This window comes from Vidua chalybeata, chromosome 4, assembly GCF_026979565.1.
Source record: "Vidua chalybeata isolate OUT-0048 chromosome 4, bVidCha1 merged haplotype, whole genome shotgun sequence".
Lineage (NCBI taxonomy): Eukaryota > Metazoa > Chordata > Aves > Passeriformes > Viduidae > Vidua > Vidua chalybeata.
In genome coordinates, this window is record NC_071533.1 from 4,481,942 (window position 1) to 4,503,286 (window position 21,345).

At 37.9% G+C, this 21,345-nt stretch overlaps 1 protein-coding gene across 1 annotated transcript in view; it reads right to left on the reverse strand.

Annotated features, from left to right (window-relative positions):
* Positions 1-21,345, reverse strand: part of INPP4B (inositol polyphosphate-4-phosphatase type II B) — a 257,500-nt gene that overhangs the window by 21,107 nt on the left and 215,048 nt on the right. Inside the window, 4 exon segments of the mRNA XM_053940443.1 lie at positions 6,266-6,420; positions 9,554-9,666; positions 13,377-13,474; positions 16,172-16,312. Of these exon segments, the coding sequence (XP_053796418.1) occupies positions 6,266-6,420; positions 9,554-9,666; positions 13,377-13,474; positions 16,172-16,312 (507 nt within the window).

A 21,345-nucleotide genomic window follows, 5' to 3' on the forward strand; every position in this document is an offset into this window, starting at 1 on the left:
AGGTTCCAGGGGAAAGGTAATTATAATTAAGCTACATAATGCTTTCCATTTAGAGCCTACTCACAACTGTTAGTTCATTTTGAATGGGAAAATTCAAACTTACAACGTCATTTAAAGAAAAAAATACAGCTTTTCCCCCCCCCCTTATGTTTTTGAGAGAATTATTAGTACCCCCATGTTGAAGAACAGGATTTGATATTCTGCACCAAGATAATAAAGATGTGAGAGATGCAACTATCAAAAGAGCATGCTCCTGCAAGACTCTCAAATCTCTTCCTAACACAGCCTTGTTAAAATTCAGCAGGTACATACTTTGAGGATTCAACATCTGCCAGGTCAAGGAGCTGGACAAGGCTTTTCCTCACTGTTCTTTTCCCTGGCAGAGGATGACTACTATAACATGAAGCCAAAACCATGAGGCAGGGGACTAGCTCTGCTGTTCTCTCTGTGCTGTGACTGAGGCCAGAGTCCAATCTCTGAGAAGAAAGAGGCAGCCATACATGTCACAGAGGAGAAAGGAGGGAAATAGTCAAGGAAAAGTGTAGTAAAAAAGAGGAAGATGAAAAAGATCATATGAGAGAGTTCTTGGGACTCTGACTAGGGTGTTGATCAGAAAGAAGTCTGGAAACAGCACTTAGGAAGAATTTGGAGAAATGAGGTCCAGGAGAATGAAACTTCTGCAGTCAGCTAGAGAAGATTCACGTGCAAAACATGAACTCAAACATCTGATCCCAGTGAACCAGACAAAACTGATTCATATAGTGTGAGGCTATATTACAAAACCACTGCCAATTATACTTATTTAGTTTGTCCATGTAGAAGTCTGAACCTCAGGACCTTCCAGAGTGCAAATAAAATGTGCATGGGTTACCTTTCTTTTATTTTTTTCCCCTCGGTGCAAGTCTTTAAAACCTGAGACTTGCTTTAAAGATACATTATAAAGTTCAATTCTGTGAAATTCAGAAATTATATTAGAAAAGCTTAGATTTTTCTAATACAAAAGCCTTTTCAACTACTGTTTGATATTTTGCCCACAATGATTGTCTATAATCCTCCTCCTCCTTCCAGAAGGATGGTCAGAAATAGACCTTAATTCTAAAAGGCTCCAGCAAAGTGTCCAATGGCATTGACTCTCATTACATATTGTGGCCATCTCTGTCCATTTTGTTTCCTTTTCCTCTGCACACTGTAGCTATTAAAAAACCTCAAACCAGTAATTTAGCTTTAGAAAACAAAATGGATGGTGGTTCAATGCTCCAAAACTGGACCTTACTGTTACTTAATGTCCAGGTTCCTATCAGTACATCAGGTGATGCAAATCATCTACAGTTTCCACCTCAAAATAGAGATGTTAAGTTTCTAAAGAGCCACAGAATGATGTGAAAATCTATATTGGAAGTCAGGCTCACCTTTTTAAAGTTTTGTTTGCACTGTGCTTATACTTTTAAATGAAAAAAGAAAAGGTGGAGAAGGTCAGGTGGGCTGGGAAAAAGGTTAGAGGAGAACTTGTGCCTCCTCTTCTGTGCAACTCCTCACGTGCTGCATCTCTTGCCACAAGCACACAGGGGCAGGGTGAAAGCTGGGAGATGGGTGAAAGGCACAGAGAGATTTGCACATGGATCATTCCTGTCTCTAATCCTGTCCCTTTGCTCCTTCCTAGTCGATGTGGCAATTACAGTTTAGTACAGGCTCTTCCCTGGCCAAGGTCCACCTCAACACCAAGAACACTTGGAAGACCCTGATTAAAGAGCTATTACAGCTATTCCTCCTCCTCAACTCACTCATTTTTAAGCAAAGCTGTCCTCAAACAGCTCTTTAAAAAATGAGATATTTTCTTCATAACTGGCTCATCAAAAGCCCAATACTTGTTGTTCAGATCATTCATTCTTTGAACTTTTGCTTCACTGAGGTTTTTGATATGCAGTTTATCTAAAATACTCTGAAATATCCTTAACCATTTCAAGTGGAAACAGTGTGTCCCACATTGAGTCAAATTTTGTACTCAATGTCAGAAATACGTGACAGGTGTTGTGCCCTGCTAATGACAGCATGGAGGATTCACCACAGACGGTGAATTTATCATTTCCTTTGTTTGTTACTACCTTGAGGCTTTATTGGAAACATGCAGGAGATTCTGAAGTTATTCACTACCCACAGCCTCCAAAATGGATCCTGTCACTGAAACAATAAAGCTAAATAGATTCAGAAAAGAAATAAACTTTAAAAAAGGAAAAAAAAAATTTTTTTTACAGAGCTGCTTCATTATGCGCTGCCCATCAGGGTCCATTCTCCCTTAACAGCTCTAAAGACAAAAAAAAGACAGGTCTAAAGACAAAAAAGAAAAAAAAAATTAGAATCATGTGACAGATACTGCAGTGAACTCAGGTAAATCAGTTTTGTGTCTCTCTGTCTCTTGGAATAGAGTTAACACTGAATGATAGGAAACATTCATGTATGGGTGAAGGAAAAAATAAGAATATTGATGCCTGTAAAAAGCGACTTGGAAGTGGCAGAGATATTATAAACAGTATTTTAATATGATGTGGATTACAAGCACTTGATACAGAGGGGATGATATATTGATTTTCCTCATTCTGCACTATGCAAGTCACTAAGATCAATGGAAGTCACAAACCTGTGTCAAGGAAATTATAATATGTGGAATTATTTATAGAATGGCTGCTTCAGGTACACATCAATTGCAGCATCATAATGGCCAGAATTATGACTGAGGACAAAGCCATCCATTACATATTGTAAATGATAAAGCGTGCATTCCTGTCATTGCTTCATTCACCACATTTTTCATAAGTGAAAGGAAGAACTAATAGAAGGATTCTCATACAGCCTTTTTTTATAAAGAAGCAATAAGCATTGTATAGTTTATCACTAAAAGACAACAATTCCACTTACAAACTAAGTCTAAAAAAACAGCTACAGGCATTGTTTTCCAAAACAGGGTCATGCAATGTACACCAAAGCAAATATGCTGAAACTTTGGGAATCACTTCTGGATTGCTCAAAATTCTGGGGACCTTGAAGAAGCTGAAAATCAGCAGCACACAGAAGTCCAGCATCTCCAAGCTTCTGGTGGCAAGAAAGCATGAACCTGTAAGCACATGCTTCCCTTTTCCAACAGCAAAAGCTGTGTCAGCACTGGCAGACAAAGTCTTACAGCTACACAGGCACCTTTATAATTTTCATATCTCAAAATGATGGCATTTCCAATAAAGTCTGCTTTTGAATCACCATTTACTTCTACAGCTCACTTAGTTTCACAGTAGTCTTTATCTCCTACTGTTAACTCTTAAAAGAAGCCTTTCAAAGGTCAATCCAAACTGTTAGGATTCTGGATGTTAAAATTGAATTTTTCATGTCTACTTGTTCTTTTGAAAGGCTTAAAAGCAATTTGTGGCAATCAGCACAAAGGGATTTGATTGACAAAGTTTAATAAAGTGATCTAGAGAAGATTCATTGGGGAAAAAACTGCTAATATTGCAAATTAAATGGCAAATAGTTTTTCTCTCTCTGCCCTTGAAAGAAAATAGGTTCTTTTAGATGTGAAAATCATTCTAAAAGCTTCTAAAAGTACGTAATGAAAATATTAGAAATGCACAGCATTTTCTTTCAGATCTGCAAAAGTAACCAAATAAAAAAGAAACCACAAAAGGACAAGTGCCACAACGGCTACAAAAAAACTCTGTTGACCTCATTCACACAAACATCAACAACACAGTTGCCAAACTTCCCCCACGTGAAATGCATTACATAGGACATTTAGCTAAAACACCTGTGGAAATCAAGGGGTGTTTTTTTCTCCTCTCCTCTGCCTATCTGCTCTTTCCTTCCCTTTCTCTGGGATGCTCCTTTCTCCATCTGCAGACAGGAGCAGTGCCCAGCTGGAGGATCCCTGCCAGGCCACCCAGGCAGCAGCGCTGTGTCCCTTCCAACACTGCTCCAGAACCTCTCCAGCCCAGGGGAGTGAGCAGCAGTCCCTGCTGAGTTTGTATCTGCATAAACCTGTTTTGGAAAATAGCAGCAAAGATACAAACCCCCCCACACCCAAAGACATATCTTAAACTGCCAGGCCAACCCTCAATGGGACCACTGTGGGGTGAAGAGCTAAACTCTCAAATATTTGACATTTTTACTCTTCTGTTCTGAATTTTTGAGCTTTCACTGACCAACTCAGGAGGGGAAAAGAGTAATTTGTGAGGGAAAATTAGTAATTTAGCTGCTTTTTAAAAAAAATTATTTTTAAACCTCTAGTTACGTGAACAGTGTTAGCACCTAGCATAGTTAGAAGATTTATTTCTTTCTTTATTATCCTGATGGTGCAAATTATTTTGTATTCTACTGCCACTACTTGCAAAGCCTTTGCTTTAATCCTCAGACAATCCTATCACCCAAGTCAAAGTCATCACCTCCTATCCAACACATCCTTCACCTACTTTAGTTCAATTCTGAAATTCACAAACAAGGTACGAGGAGGATAAAGCTTTTCTCTGTTTGAAACTACAGTATGACTGATAGATTTTACATTTTTGTAATGGTGCTTCAACCTCATATACCCATTTGCTTGTTTAATCCTTAAGTATTATTCAGATTTTTTGTCTTTACACCATTCTTTTGTGACTTCAAATTACTGTTACCTGCAAATATAACTAATGTATTAATTTTCTCAAATTTCAAATCAGCCACATGACATAAACCCACTCAAAATCATTTATATTTTGATCTACAAAAAACCTACTAGATTTTCTTTTACTAACAAGTGCAGGGTTTTTTAAAATTATATTTATGTCTGTGAAAATTTTCCAATCAATACTACTCTATTCAATGCTATTCTAACATTATGGTGATTTTATGTAATTAGTTTTCCTGTGTCTGGTAACTTACTGTAGCTTACACACTTTTATATTTATTGGAGACAAAACAGAAAAAAAAAAAAAGCATTTGAAATGCCAACAAATGAAATTTAACACAGAAAACTCAGAATCCATTAATGATAAAACATGTAGCTATGAAAGACTGCAAAAAAAACTCATTCACTCACTGAATTACAACAGAGACTGAGGGATTTATGCAAGGGACAATAAATCCAAAATGATACAGCTCAGTTCAACACACCACATCTCACTGCATTAGCAGCACCTTGTGAACTAAACCATCTCAGCTCATTTACTCTTTATAAAATTACCTTTTTTTCTTTAGAACAGCTATCTTTGTCAAAGGACAAAGGGTTTATGTGGGTAAACCTACAGTATTAATCTACACATTAAACACCTGTTTTGGCAATAATAAATGTGAAGCTCCAGAATTACCCATTACAGACTGTAAACATGATTGTTCACTTATTTGGCCTTTACAAATCCACCATACAAACAATTTGTGTTTCATAAAAGTTCAAGATACGATTCAGTTATTTCTTTGCAGGCTGACCAAAATATTTTCTATTAATTTTGCAGTGACCTTTGTTATATGTTATTCTAGTGTTGGGGATACACGTTTTAAAACTCCTATAGACAATATGATTAAAACTGTTATGATAGGATTAAAACTATATGATTAAGGTCATTAAAACCAATGATGAAAGTTTCTTTAGATAATCTAGCATCTGGATTAATTTTATGATCAAATCTTGTTTGCTCAATAAGGTTTTTTATTCATCAAAGACTCAGGTAATGAGAAATCTTTACATCTTTTAATCACACATTCCTGATAACATCAACCTCAATTTCTGCATAGTTGCAATTTAGAATAAAACATGTTTTAATCAACTTCTTTTAAAGCACAGTAAAATTTTATCAGATATTAATGGCAAACACCACCAGTCCAAACCTACTTGATGTTTCTTTTCAATAACACAGACTAGTAAGAATTGCCATCCGTAACAGATGTTTTTTTTTGCTTTCTCAGTATTTGTGTAAATGTTGAAAAAATTATTTAATGACTGTGCAAATGTTTTTAAAAATACACTCAAAACTGAAATATAACTTTTTTTTAAAGCAACTGCTGTTCAGACTGCTGCTCAGATTCTACAGTCAGTGAGCTGACCATTGCAAGGTTTCACGTTATCTATCGCAGAAACTGTTAATTACTGATAAAACACGCAGCTGCAAAGACCCTGCACTCCAGAGGTGACTTACCAGCAGCTGGGCTGCTGCTCAGCCAGGCTTGGGCTCTACTGGGCATTTAGGACCAGCCTTAGACCCTCTGTGCTGCCGCTCCTAGCCTAGCTCAAAGTGCACGGAGCCCCACCTACCTCCTCATGCAATCCAGCGCCCGAATGAAGAAGTCTTTGTGCAGCTGGTGCTCGTCCCTCAGGATGGAGCACTGCTCCAGCGTCACCGACATGGATGTCCTGTCTTTGGCACTTTTGCAGCAGGTGAAGCGCACTCCGTTCAGCTTCCGGCAAATCTGAAACACAGGTTAGGCCACGCAGGTTAGCCCTTCTCTGCGGCAGGCACGTTCTTCTCTCTCTCAGGATTTTTTCATACAGCAGCACAGAGAGGAAGAAAGAGAAAACAATTTCTATTTCTGCTCCTTGTTTTTCCCATGTGGAATGTGTTTGGAGAATTGTTTACCTGGGGTGATTGCTTGATTGGATTCTGGTGAGGATTGTTTGAGCCTGATGGCCAATCCAACCCACCTGTGTCTGGACTCTCATGAGAGGGTCACAAATTGTGAGTCAGATATGGTAGTTACAAAAAGTATGTATGTAGTTTTAGTATCTCCTTTAAATAGTATATTAATGTATTATAGTATAGTTATAATAGAGAAATCCTTCAGCCTTCTGAGCTGGAGTCAGACATCAGCATTTCTTCCCACCGGGTTCGCCTGCATTCACAACACTTCTCCACCAGGCAGGCTGTGCAGCCACTACAACTCTGCAAGCCAAGAAAGTGTACCCAGAGAGCTGCTGCATTTCTCAAGAAGAAAACACCTATTAAAAGTTAGTGCTGGTGCATACAATTCCTGAACTTGAAATAAGATTTTTATAACTATAAAAGAATTTTTTTTTATAACTATAAAAGAAACAATTCTTTTTCCTCACCTAAACTACCAACCACCCCGTTCAATGAAAACTTAATTGCCTGAATACCTAATGAATAAAGAAAAACCTTGATAAGTCTTAACTCACAAACATGAATGCAGCAGACTAACTTCTTGTGAAGGTATGGAGTCAGACACATCTGAACTGAAATAGTTCTTATTTTCAAAAGGTAAACTGTTCAATGTATGACTCACATTTAATAAAGGTTAACACAAATGACTGCCATGGATTGTCTACTTTCACTTATACTTTGAAAAAGTTATAACCCATAAAGGAAACATGACAATTTGGAGGATGACTTCTCCCCTTAAGAATCAATCTCTGGTTGTACCACTTCATTAGTTTAAACTTTGGTTTCAAGCAATATTTCACTAGAAAAAAAAATTTGAAGGAGATCTGCTGCACCCAAAGTGTGCCTTTCCCCAGATATAATTTGTCCTGAGAATAGGGCAAGGCAATAAACTACAGCAGTAATCACACACACAAAAAGGAACAAAAAGGAACTTCCCACATTGGCTATTATGAGAGAGCTCGCAGGATAAACTGGAACATGATCTCCACAATGTCAATTCAGCAAGTGTTTCTTCATCTGCTAATTGCATTCTCAGAAATTCTATCAAAATCAATAAATACTATTAAATTCTATTAAAATCAGAAAATACTTAAGAGTCTTTAAGTTCTTTGTGATACCATGGTGAGGGCAATCTCAAAAGTTTAATTTAGGGAAACAATTAAGGGAATCTTACTTAGAACCCAAAGTGGTACAGGATAGTGAAGGAGAACCTATGAGTTCCATCCTATAATTTAAAATTTTAAAAGTTAAATCTGTTTAAAAATTTGAACAGTTGCACTGGGATTTAAAACAAGTACTATAGGATAATTTTCTTAAATAATGGTGTGAAAGAAGTTAACTGTTTCATTGAAGAGATTAATTCTCTTTGCAGTAGTATCTTTGGAAGTCCATGATTCATGGGGCTATTTGACAAGAATGAGTCCTAAAAAAAAATTTAAAATATTTTAAAAATCATTAAAAAATAAAGTAAAACAAATCTCAAGTAATTATTCTGTATGAGAGATGGGCTCTGATGTAGGGAGACATAGGAGGAGAGGAATTAGACAACTTCTATTAAATTTATTCTTACAGTCCACATGCAATAAAAAAAGTGATATTGCACAGCTACTGCACTGAAAAAGTTTTATTCTTACATCTTTTTCAAGAAATAAATGGAATACAGTATAACAGTGTGTATATCACTGGAACCAGAAATACACATTTCAGAAAGTTAAAGTAAGGGAACCTAAAAAGAAATAGAATTCAGTGAAAGAAAAACCTGAAACACTTTGTATGTCCAAAGAATGCTTTTTACCCATGAAATTATTTTCAGGGAACCCAGAATTGATGGTAAAATACAACTTCTTATACCCAAAGATTTAGCATATTCTTTTGTAACTAATTTTATACTGTATCTTTTACTTTTTTAAAAGCAGTGTTTCATAGTAATTGCAAGACTGGTACTTCAAGAAAAACTTACATTTTTCCTTACAAAGGATTTATACTGCAATAGCATGTGATAATATTTCTTAACCACGTGGCAAAATGTTATTACTAATATGAAAGTTACAGCAGTGTTATTAATACAAAGATACAGTTAAGACTGTATTTTCCCTGGTGTTAATAAAAAGTCATGGAAAATGTTATTAATATTTTTATATCAAATATTTATTTGCCTTGAAGGATATATACATTTGAGAATCTCCCAAAACACAAAGCATTGCTTCACTTTCAGTAGATGCCAAAACTCCCTGCTGGTATAAGGGGGCAGAGATACCAAGGGTACTTTTCTAAATATAAGACAACTATGTGGCTGAATTTCACAGTCCTGAAAAGCTTGAGCTCTTTATAAACATCTAAGAGTTGTTTTCCTGGACTTTTTATTTTTTTAATATGAACGTGCAAACCCCACAGAATTGGGAAAAAGTAGAGTAAATATTAATCACTGTTAAATAAACCATTTTCTTTGTGTTCTCCCTATGTCTGATTGTCTGTCCTTTGCATGTCTTTTGTGACAGTTATTTGTGAAATTAATTCAATTACATAAAATCAAAAGTTGAATGCAGCAATAGCAAAAATAAAAGCCAAAGCAAGCAGTCATACCTCAAGGACACTAAAAAAAAAAAAGAAACTATTTTGAGTAATTTTATACTATCAAAGAATGGATATTAAACAAATTGCTCAAATTCTAGCAGGTTCTACCAGTTTAAAATGTAAAAAAAAAATTGTCTGCTCTTTAGGTGGAGGAAGAAGAGATAAATTTATGAGTGGAATGAGTGACTATAAGAATGAGTATGTTAAAAACTATTACAGCACATCTGCCTCCTTTAACCAGTGAGTTCTCCAATCATATCCTTAAAATCCATTGCACTTACAATATCAGCAAGCTTATGAAAATGAGCTCATCATTAGTTCATCAATTTCTTTGAAACAAGAGAGCTTACCGTTGCAGCCAGCCACATGATTTCTACATTCTTTCTCTTTTTAGCCTGTATATTTTGATGAAGACTTTCCAGCAATCCCTTTAAATCATTTTGTTCTTGAAAATGTGGTAAACCTGGGAAAAAAGGATAATAAAATTGCTCATTTTGATAAGGTTAGTGATATGGTTGTCCTGACTAAAGAATGCTCATGGTAAAGAACAGGTCTATTATTTACAGCCTTTTCTTGGAACACAGGATGAAAATAAAATAATCAGCTAAATATTTAAGGAATAAGCAAACTTTATGTCTTTCTGAGTATTGCTTTGGCCTTCATGTGGAAATTTAAAGTATCTTCAACCTTTATCTTATAAATGGATGGTGAAAAACAAAATCAGATTTCTGCTGTAGTTCTGTTCATCACCTATTACAGACATTCAATAGAAATCAGAAAAAAAAAAAAACAACAGTGTATTACAACCTGCTTTGATAGGATGATTTTTTTTTTTATTTTAAAGTAAAAAATTTTGGGTTTGTTTTCAAATTGAATCATCTAATTATTGTTTTGAAATGTGGCTTAGATTTTTATATAATGTAACATAAGGGTTAAACAGCACTAAGTATCCCCTCTAAAAAGTAACACAGGATATTTCTCCTGAAATTAAGTGGGGCTTTATTTTGAAGTAGAAAATAATTTCAAGTTTACTTAAAATCCAAAATTTTACCTGCTTATTCTGGGTATGGCGTTTAAGCTGAAGTTTAATTTATCCTGCATCTCAAGCAAAAATTAAAGAGTAGGCAATTTAATTCCCCCCTCTGTTTCATATGTAAATAGAGGAGGGTTTTTTTCTAATGTTACATTTATCTTCACTCGTTTTGAAAATTAATAAAAACAAGCAGAATCTGTTTTCTGAAATTATTTCTTCTCATGGTGGCAAAGTAAAAAGAATTTTAATTATAGTTACCACCAAAAGGGCTCAGAATCAAGTGAAGCAAAGTGAAACTAAATTGATCAATGGATACAGTTTCTTCAAGCAGAGAAAGTAAATTGTCCATCCAGTGAGGGGGAAAAAACCCCACACCCAGACCCCAAACCCAAGCCCAAAGGCTTATACTCAATTGAAAGAATAAAAATGAGGGAAGTATTAATGAAGGTCAATATCCATTCTTCTAACGTGATCCAAGTTGGAACGATCCCTCTTATCAACAGGCTTTTACCTTTTACATCTAATAAATTCTGTAGTTTCCTTTATCCATGATTCATAGTAAGAAGTAATTAAAATATATTAAAAAAAAACGAAGTTGCTTCACTCATACTGTGCTGTCTAAAAAAACCCACAAACAAACAATAAAAACAGAAAGAAAAAGGGAGGAAAATGAACATCCAACCTAGTTTTGCAGTAATTTTAATGTGTATTGTTTTAACTGTGTATCACAAGTTCTGACTGTACATTTAGATAATGCAGAGCACTTAAAAACACATCGCACTCTGACAGACTATTACCCTTATGGCTGCATCTGTTTCCTTAAAACACAGAGCACACAATGACAAAGATGCTTTGAGATTATGCAAATGTATCACTAAATATTTTATTGCTTCCAGGCAGCTTTCCTTTGGTTCACAGAAGAAAATGTGGCATCTCAGAGGGGTGACTTCACCACAGGTACGGCAAGAGTCTCCTAATTTATAGCACTGCCAAATGAGTTGCACCTCCACTGGAAATGATCAATTGCTTAGACTTCTTGGGTTTAAGCATTAAACCACCAAATCAGGCTTTCAGATTATAAGGGGGAGGAACCTGGAAGTACCAAACAGCCTTGTTTTCAGTTAATTATGTACTACTAAAAAACAACCCTTTTGGACTCTTACTATCCTTATAGTGTATAGCATTTCTATAGTAGATAGCATTTCTATAGTAGACAGCATTTCTATAAAAGCAGCACCATTTTGGTGCTTCAATCAGAGCTATATTTGGTCAGCATTTTTGATTGGAACCTTTCTGGGAACACACTCTTACTTTCAGTTTCTGCTAAAAGAATTGAAGAGGTTAAGAAATGGGCAAATGACGAAGTGTATGTTCATCTTAAAGAAGATAAAAAGTCAGTGGGTGCTTAGTTACAAGCAAGAATATTATTGGCAAGGAGAAATACAGACACAAGAGGAAAACTAACAGCAGAGGTGGCACTACCTTTCTAGGAGTGGAAAATTGAATTCTTTGAAAGGGAATATATGAATGAAGCAGCAGGCCAGGGAGGCTGCCAAGGGTGGATGCAACAGCCTGGCAAATAGGGCTGCGAGTCCTCAAATTCTGTTGGGCTTTATGAGCACTGTTTGGAACTAACAGCTTTGGGAACACAGTCCTGCATTTATTTTGTAGTACAGATTTGGCACTACAAGAAATGATCTGGATAGGTGGGACAAAACCATCAAAGAGCCATCAATATTGAATGCCTCTCACTTGGCCCCAGCACCAGGGCTGCTGCCAGCCCTGTATGGAGGTTTGTCTTCCAGAGGCAGGGGGAACAGGAGAAGGATTAAAGTCCTCCCCCAGATGAAAAAGTTTGAGAGCTTCACTTTTTTCCCAGGCGGCTAATTTAAAAGGCACACTTCTCCAAGGCAAAAGAGTGATTCCATATACTGGCAGGGAGCTACTGGGAAGGGCAGTGGAATCAAAAGGTGCTTTGTGTTCCATAAAAAAGTGTATAAAGAAGACACTCAGTTCTTAGAGGTAGAGAAAAAAGCAAGAAAGTTATAATAACCAGAAAAGACATGATGAACTAGACAAGATTAGATCTCAAAAGCCTTCACAGTCTGGAAGAAGTCCAGGAACTGTGTGGCTCACTAATAATCCTGCAGGAAGGCAGGATAAGTTTAAAATCTGTTAATGAAAAGCAGCCAATACTATCTGCATGCAAATTTTTGCTTTTATAAAATAAAATCCATTCATGAGGTAGCAGATCTACCTTAGTCCTAACCTGGATGAGGTTAGTTTTTTGAGGATATTTTCTTGGCAACATTCCCCTAAATTAATCACCCAACTTGTATGAGTTTCTCTGTAGACATCCTAGAAATACTAGGTCTGTGGGTGGATGGATGGGCATCCTGCCCACCATTTAGGAAGAGAGCTTTTGTTTCTGTCAAAATTATTAACAAATTAAAATCATCCTGGTATAAGAGATAAACATGTGCATGTGATGTATCAAAGCTTAAAAAAATATTTAAAAATCAGGCTGTTAAATCTGCAACATTTGGTACTATAGTTTGGGCATTAAAACTAACAGGATTAGATTGATGCAAATGTTTTTTTTCAGTCCTTGCTTTTGGCAATCAGAGTAACAGCATAGTAATGTTTATGTCTATAATACAGAATTTCTACAGAAGTGGAATACAGGGCCTATTCTAATGAAACCTTGTTATTCATGTAATGATGATGTGGCTCATTGCTTGTATTTGCATCTGCAGATTTCTCAGTGGTTCACCAAACCTCAACACATTTTCAGAATAAGAACAGAGGGTATGACTGAAGCTGATGAAATTTCCCACCAAGTATTTCTGTACAAATATAGTCGGTACAGACTGTCCTCTACATGAAATATTAAGAAACTTATTATTTTAATAACTTTAAATAGCTGTTCAGTTCATCATTCCTCTGTTTCATTTTCTCTGTAGTTTCTGCTGTGGCACTGGGCCTGTAATCAGTCTTGAGATCAGCAGGGTCGTGTACAGATACAAAATGTTCAAATTTATGGAACAAGTTATGGAATTCTGTTAATATTACTGTCTTATATCCTTTTACCCATCAAAGCTTTTCTAAGCCATCTGGACATCGCATTATTTTGTACTCACAGTCAGGAGGCATTTTTTCTGTAAATAACTTGTAATATTCTTTGAGAAGTTCTAAGTTTTCCTGGTTAATGTTTTCCTGCAAAGTGGTATCTCCAAACCTACGAAAATACACAATAAATTATGAAAAAAAACCAAAACCCACAAACCAAAAAAAGGGATAAGTTATCCTTCATAATTATTTCTTTGATAAAGAAATAACTTAGGTTTTATATTACTTGTTTTATAGTGCTGAATGCATTAGATTTTGTCAAACATGCAGTAGTTAAGTTCTTGTATGCTTTGGAACTAATTTTGGAAACGAGATCATCACTGATGCATACTTCTTTCAAAAGTTTATTAACAAAGCAATCTATTTACAAACATGCAATAAGGCACTTATTTTTTTTTTTTTTTCCTCAGAAATCCTGAATAAATGGAAAGGCACTTTGGGGGAATTCCAAATGGTACCATAGGCAGAGAATACCAACTCCTCCATCTCTTAGTGCTGCTGTTGCTTAAACATACTAATTTCTGTAAGAGCTGGACAACATGGAAGTGGCACAAGATGGAAGAGAAGCTTATCTACAAACTAACTATAGCTACAAAACCAAATATCTTCCTCTCTGAGATCAAGATTTCTACAGCAGCCACATTTCATATGCCAAGAAAATAAATCTCACAGTACTACAGGAGATATGACTGTAAAGACAAGAATGTCCCCATGGCAGTTAGGGCCAAGATTTTGCATTTCATCTTTAGAATAGCTTTGAAATAGAAATGGAGGAGTACAGGAAGAGAGGCATAGGCAGGTAAGTGAGAAACTCAGGTAGAGAGAAGGGGTCACAGATCAGAAGATAGCAAATATACTGCTGTATTTTGTACAAGGGAAGCAAGTATTTCAATGGGCCAAAGGGAGAAGATGTGACTACTTCCTCAGTAGCTATTGCTGCACTGTCACATGAGAATGTTTCTTTTCAATCAGAAATATTCTCAAGTGTATTCTATCAGAAAACAAATAAAAAGATGTTTTTTTACTAACAGAGTAACATTTCCTAGAAATCTGCCACAGAAATGTTTTTATATTCTCATGTTCTTTATCCCACAAAACCCTCCGTATTTTTAGCCAAAGATCACGTGCAATGTTTACAGTCTCAAAAACAAATGTGCAACTTTAGGAGTAAGCAATATTTTGAATTAAGACAAAACCAGACTGTAACTGCATGCAGATGAGCTGCTTCTGCATTCAACTTATTTGCTTGGTAGATGTTAGTATGTATCCATGTTTATAGATACGTGGCTATTATGTTTTCTCTCACGGCATTCTTTGTGCACAATGTAAAATGACCACTGGGAACAATACCTCCTGCCACTTCACTTGCAAGCCAGGCATCTTTTCATGCTAACTCCTCTACAAGCCCCCAGGTAATCAGGCTATTTCCTAAACCTTGCCAAATTATTCCTCAGAACATTCGTAACACTCTGTCCTTCCTGCCTATCTCACACATGTAAGCTCCCACTAGCTTGCTTCTTGGTTACCAGATCAGGTCTTATCTCTTATTTTTTGAGTGTCCCACCCAGAACTGTCGTGACCGATTTTGTTGAGTTTGCACATTTTGAGTTTGGCCATGTCACTCCTCTCAGTGCTTTCCTCTTTATGGCATCAAGGATAACCTATTTTCATTTTCAAGAAGTTCCCAAGTTCTCTAACCAACTATCCAACTCTTTCACCAGTAAAATGCCAGTTTGTACTGTCTTTTGATTCAGCCTATGTCTCCCATTTCAATTTTCTGCCTGAATTTTCCTCACATCAATCACCACTCAACCTGGAAAAGTGTCCCATGAACATTCACAAAGCTACCTGATGGCATTCTTTAGCAGACTTCTTTAAAAGACTGATTTTACTTGGCTGTCTACAATAAGCAGGAGGTGAAACTCCTGGGGTGCTTAACTTCTTGCCTATTGTCCAGGTTAAGAATTGTCACTGTTTCCCTCTATTACTCCAGCTACAGCTTTGCTATAAGCTTTTGGCTTATAGGGAACACAACCTAAAGATAAGTATTATGTATTTTGGATGCTCTGCTAATAAAAGCAGCTAAAAGAAAATAAGTTTAAAAAAAGGAGCTGTCTATATTGACATCTTGACTTCTATCTTGCAGTTTTAGCAGTGCACAAATGTGGTAATTTAACATGACCGACAGATACCCTTCTCTTGGCAGAGAAAATTAATACGTTGGTGAAACTTTGACTATTATTATACTAATTAATTAGTTTCCAGCAATCTGTTGCAGAGGAGTACTAATGACACATCAGAACTTAACCAGCCTTCACATTTCTACAAACATACTACTAATGCATTCCCTATTATTAACTACCACTCCACAACCCTGGAAAAAAGCCCTAAAAAACTGAGACAACTTCTCCAGCTTATCACTTGTCCAGACTCTTCAACCCCATCTTTAAAGATATAAGAACTTTGAATTTTCAAACTTGTTTGAGAATTTCAAGGTACTGCATGCAAACAAAATTCTGCATCTGTGAAATAGAAATCCATTTTGCATCTGTATCCAAGAGAAACGTGGCACTGACTCTGTGAAATGAAGCCCTGCTTATGGTCTTATCTTCATCTGGACTTTTTCATTGTTCTACATTGCTTCATAGCTTGTGTTTATTTCCTTTAATACCTTTGGAAATACACACTGACTCAATGTGAGATTGTCCAAGAGCAAATAACAAAAAAGATTTATTTCTAATCCTGAGAGATGTCCTCTACCAGCATGGAGTACTTGGACAGAGAATGAAACATGGCTTTTTCTTACCTCTCTGCCAGTGTTTGCTGTTCATTGATTCCAACATTAAAGAGCACTGGATACATGCGAAGCAGCTTTCCTTCTTTAATCTCTTGTGGCAGCAGCTCAAACATCTTTGCTGGAAGCTGGACCTCTATAATGTAATGTTCACTAGGGAAAATAAAAACAAGAATAAGGATGGGGTTCTTGACTGGTCTGCTTAAAATAATCTTCCTATAGTACAGAGAATGTGTAGACTTACAAATCCCTCTCTTTTTCCCTTAATTGAACCATAAAAAGGGATAATTCAGCTTGCTTGTTTTAAGAGCATAACCAAGATATATGAAGAAAGGCAGGTATAACTGTATATAACTATAAACTAACTTATTTACTGAAGTGAAAATAGGACTAAGGATGAAAGCAGCAAAAAAAGTCCTCTGCTACCAAAATATCAGTAAGAATACCTCAACTCTTAAAATGCATCTTGCTGAGTTACAAAAACAACTTACTTCTGAAGTCACAACTTGATCTGGTATCCACTCTAAAAGTGATATGAGCAAAAACGTTTCATAAAAACCCAAAGTAAAACTCGCATTTTATTCAGTGGTTGGATTTTCTCCCTGGGGGTAGCAAGCATCACCAACAACTAAATTGCCTCTGTGAAGATAACTGAAGGCTCATCACACAAACATGAATCCTGTTTTAGGAGAAGGGATATGATATATAGCAGTTCTGGGCTTATATTTGTGTTCAGTCTGACTTAATGAAAAATGTGCTACTTTGGCTGGCAGGCCAAATTCTGATCACATGGAAGCCCCAGGATGGATTCCACCTGCCTTTGGGAACTGGTGCCTGACCCCACAGCAGAAACAATGGGATGATATCTTAGCTTTTATTAGCTTTCTTTTCATTGTTGGAGCAACCAATCGAAATTAAAAAAAAAAAAAAAAAAAAAAAAAACAGACTAGAAGAAAACCCATTTGTTTTCAGGATCTGGTATTTTAATCAGAAAGGGCTGACTGCTAATGGAGGCTGAAATTTTCACTCCTGCAGAGAACATTTGAAATATGACACCAGCAACAAGAGGTGCTACAGCAACAGGAGGGAAGGAAGATCTATCCTGCCTACAGAAGTCAGGTCAAGGAAGTCATTCAAGTTTTGTATGTAAATTTAAGCTGGATAATTGTTTGCACCTATGTAAATAATCATGAAGTCCCTCCAACTCTTCAATCACACACTTGCTAAAGAATAAAAATGCCATCCAGATTACCCTCTGGAGAATTTGGGTGAGAAAAAGACAGAAAACCTTGAAGAAAAATGTCAATTTCTGCAATAGCTCTGACACCTTCAGCAACCTTGAGGGATGACTGGCACCAGCTCAAGTGTTTGGAAAAACTGTTTCCACTTGGAAGAGCCAGTGGTTATGTTTAAACTTTATCCTGCTCATATATCTGAGAAAAAAGTAAAATGGATCCAGATCTGTGAGTGCAATTGCATTCAGCGAGGGCAGCAACATGTGTTTAGTACAGGCTAGAACTGCCATGCTGTCTTTGAGCAAATGCCAGATGTCCCCCACTGAGGGGGGATATCAGTCCTGAGTGGAGAACACATGTCTCAGGGAGTGGGGGATGAAAACCAAAATAGTTCTGCTTGCCAGGTAAGTTTGTGTTTTGTTTAATTAATTCACTCATTTGAAAGAAATAGAGCGTTAGCACAAAGGACAGTAAGGAATGTGGTTCCCATGACCTCTGCATAGCAGCATTAATTCTCAGCCTGCCTGAGAGCCCTCCTGGCTGCTGTCAAGTGCTACCAGAACACTCCTGTGATGGAGTGCTTTGATGAGCTTGAGAAGAAACATTGGTTTAGTCTAATTCAAAGAGCATGCACTACAGAACCAAACTGCCACCCAATCACTGCATTGCTACATTTCACTACTCCCAAAGTCGCTACAAATCTCTGCATGTGAAAGAACACTGAGAAATGCTGATCTTTAGGCATGATAAATTAGTATCAGAACAATTTGTGACTTCCCCCCCCCTTGACTTTTTTTTTTTCTTTTTCAAAACACTTTTTGAAGTCTCAGAGATAATCTTGGTAACTTTAAAAAGTATGCTACCAATTGAACAATGAAAACTATGCATTTCTGATTGTGGATGGAAAAGGCCATAAAGCTATGACAGAGCTGTCTAGAAAGTCCAGAAGTAGTACTGAAGTCAAGTGGAGGCAAAAAAAGAAACAATTCAAAGTACTGGAAGACTGGAAGAAATCTGGAAGACTTGTTTGACATCAGTTTGCCAAAGATCTTGCAGGTCTATGATTCTACTTAAAGAATAAAAATAAATATAACATTAAATTTTATCGTCATATGCTTTCTCTCTTTCATGGCTAGATTCAGTGCAGAGCTATCAGGAAGGAGATGGATTAGGTGGGTGCAACATTTTCCAATGAGATGGAAAAATCAGTACATAATTTTTAACATTTAATGACCTTTCAGGAAAACAGAGTGGAGAAAGCGAGCATGTGTTTTAAGAGACTAAATAATAAATCTTCATCTATTTAAGAAGAAACTGTATAAGTTTAGTTCTTCAATATTTAAATGTATATGATTTGCCTAACCAGGACTGCTTAAAAATATCCCTCTCTAACTTTCTTTGCATTATTCTCTAATATTTGTTATCATCACATATGAAGACAGACAAACACTTGTAATCCTGGTAGAATGCTTCTAAAAGGTAACCCCCACATGGCTGGGTGTCATGGATCCTGCAGCTGTTTTGAGTTGGCTGAAATTGCACACCTTTAGCTCCTTGCAGTAAATCCAAAACAAGTAAATTACATGGACTTTGCTTTGTAAAAGAAAAAAAAAAATGCACAGATGGTCAGTCACAGCGAGTCAGCTTGGAGGTTCTTTACCCACCTCTTCTTTCAGCTGAGTGCAATGTTTTAGATCACTTCAGCATGGCTTTAAGTGCTAGTCCAGTTTTAAGCTTTCTTGAAAACATGGTGTAAGAGACTGTGATACCTCAAAGTTCACGTGCACAATCATAGAATGGTTTGGGTTGGAAGGGACCTTAAAGATCATCTAAATTCAACTCCTCTGCCATGGGCAGGGACACCTTTCACCTATGTTGCTCAGAGCCCCATCCAATGGGTCATGAACACTTCCAGGGATCAGGCATCAACAACTTCATAGTGCAATCTGTTTCAGTCCCTCACTACCCTCAGAGCAAAGAATTTCCTCCTAACATCTAATCTAAACCTCCCCTCTTTTCGTTTGACTTGTCCTGTATCTCCAAGCCCTTGTAAAAAGTCCCTCTCCAGCTCTCTTGTAACCACATTTGGTACTGGAAAATGCTGTAAGGTCTCCCTGGAGCCTTGTCCTCTCCAAGCTGAACAGTCCCAAGTCTCTCAGCCTGTCTTCACGAGAAATGCTCCAGCCCTCTGATCATCTTCATTAAACCCTCTGGACTCCAATAGGTCCACATCCTTCTCATGTGGGGTCCCAGAGCTGCATGCAGTACTGCAGGTGGGGTCTCATGAGAGTAGAACAGAGAGGGAAAGCCATCTCCCTTGTGGCGACGGTCACACTGCTTGTGATGCAGCTCAGGATACAGCTTTCTGAGCTGCATTCCAATAAATGAACCCACCTAGTTGATCTAGGAAAGCCAGCAGACAGAACCCTTTTGGATTTCAGCAAAGCTTTTGATACAGTCTGTCACAGGATACTTCTGGACTAAAATGTCCAGCACACAGCTGGATCACCGTGTTATGTGATGGGTGAGCAACTGGCTCACAGGTTGGGCACAAAGGGAACAGGGTGACAGCAGGCTGGGGGTGACAGCAGGCTGGGGGTGACAGCAGGCTGGTGTCCAGTCACTAGTGGGGTTCTGCCAGGCTCTGCCCTCGGCCCTGTGCTCTTCAACTTCTTCATTAATGCAGGACTCAAAGGAGCGCTAAGTAAGTTTGCTGGTGATAGTAAACTGGGAGGAGCTGTCAACTCCCTTGAGGGCAGAGAAGCCCTGCAGAGACCTCAACAAATGAGAGCTGGGTAATCAGCAGTTGTAGGAATTTCAACAAGTGCCAGTGCCAGATTCTGCACGTGGGATGGGGCAGCCCTGGATGTACTGGGGGACAGAGTGGGCAATGAGAGGCTGGAGAGCAGCGCTGTGCAAAGGGCCCTGGGGGTCCTGCTCGATGGAAAGTTGGATGTGAGTCAGCAGTGCCCTGGCAGCCAGGAGGGCAGCTGTGTCCTGGGGGGCATCAGGCACAGCATGGCCAGCTGGGCAAGGGAGGGCATTGTCCTGCTCTGCTCTGCTCTGCACAGGGGCCGCCTCAGCTCCAGCGCTGGGGGCAGTTTGGGGTGCCACGATAGAAAAAAGACACGGAGCCATTAGAGAGTGTCCAAAGGAGGGCCACGAGGATGGTGCAGGGCCTTGAGGGGAAGTTGTATGAGGAGTGGCTGAGGTCACTTGGCCTGTTCAGCCTGGAGGAGACTGAGGGCAGGAGACCTCACTGCAGTTATAACTTCCTCAGGAGGGGAAACAGTGGGGCAAGCACTGATCTCTCCAGTGAGCAGTGACAGGACTCGACTCCAGGAGGAAACAGCCTGAAGTTGTGTCAGAGGAGGTTTAGGTTGGTCAGGAAAAGTTTCTTCAGCCAGAGAGTGGTTGAGCAGGTTGAGCTGGCTCCCCAGGGAAGTGTCACAGCTCCAAGCCTTACAGAGTTCAAGAAGCACATGAACTCTCAGGCACCGAGTGCGATTCTTGGGAAGCCCTGTGCAGGGCCAGGAGTTGGACTTGATGATGCTTGTGGGTCCCTTCTAAATCAAAATATTCTGTGATTCTGTAAAGAATGTTCAAAAAGTGCATACTTTGGCCTCTAATAAAAGAATGTGCGTTCCTGAATAGAATTTCACCTCCCCTGGGTGGCTGGTGTCTGCTACCCACACCAGGTCAGTGCACTGCTAGACAGTGCCACACACTTTGGATTGATTTGTTTGTGCACACAGAATGTCAGATTTAAGCACTTCCCTAGAAAAAAAAAAAAACAAAAACAATTACAAGTGAATATGCTGACTCTTCAAGAGAAGAATTTGTAGTTTGATTTTCTGTCTTGCGTTTCTACATTCTTGACTCTCATTTATTGAGCCATACCATATAACAACCAAACTGATCTAAAAATGGAGGGTTTCTTAAACAATTATT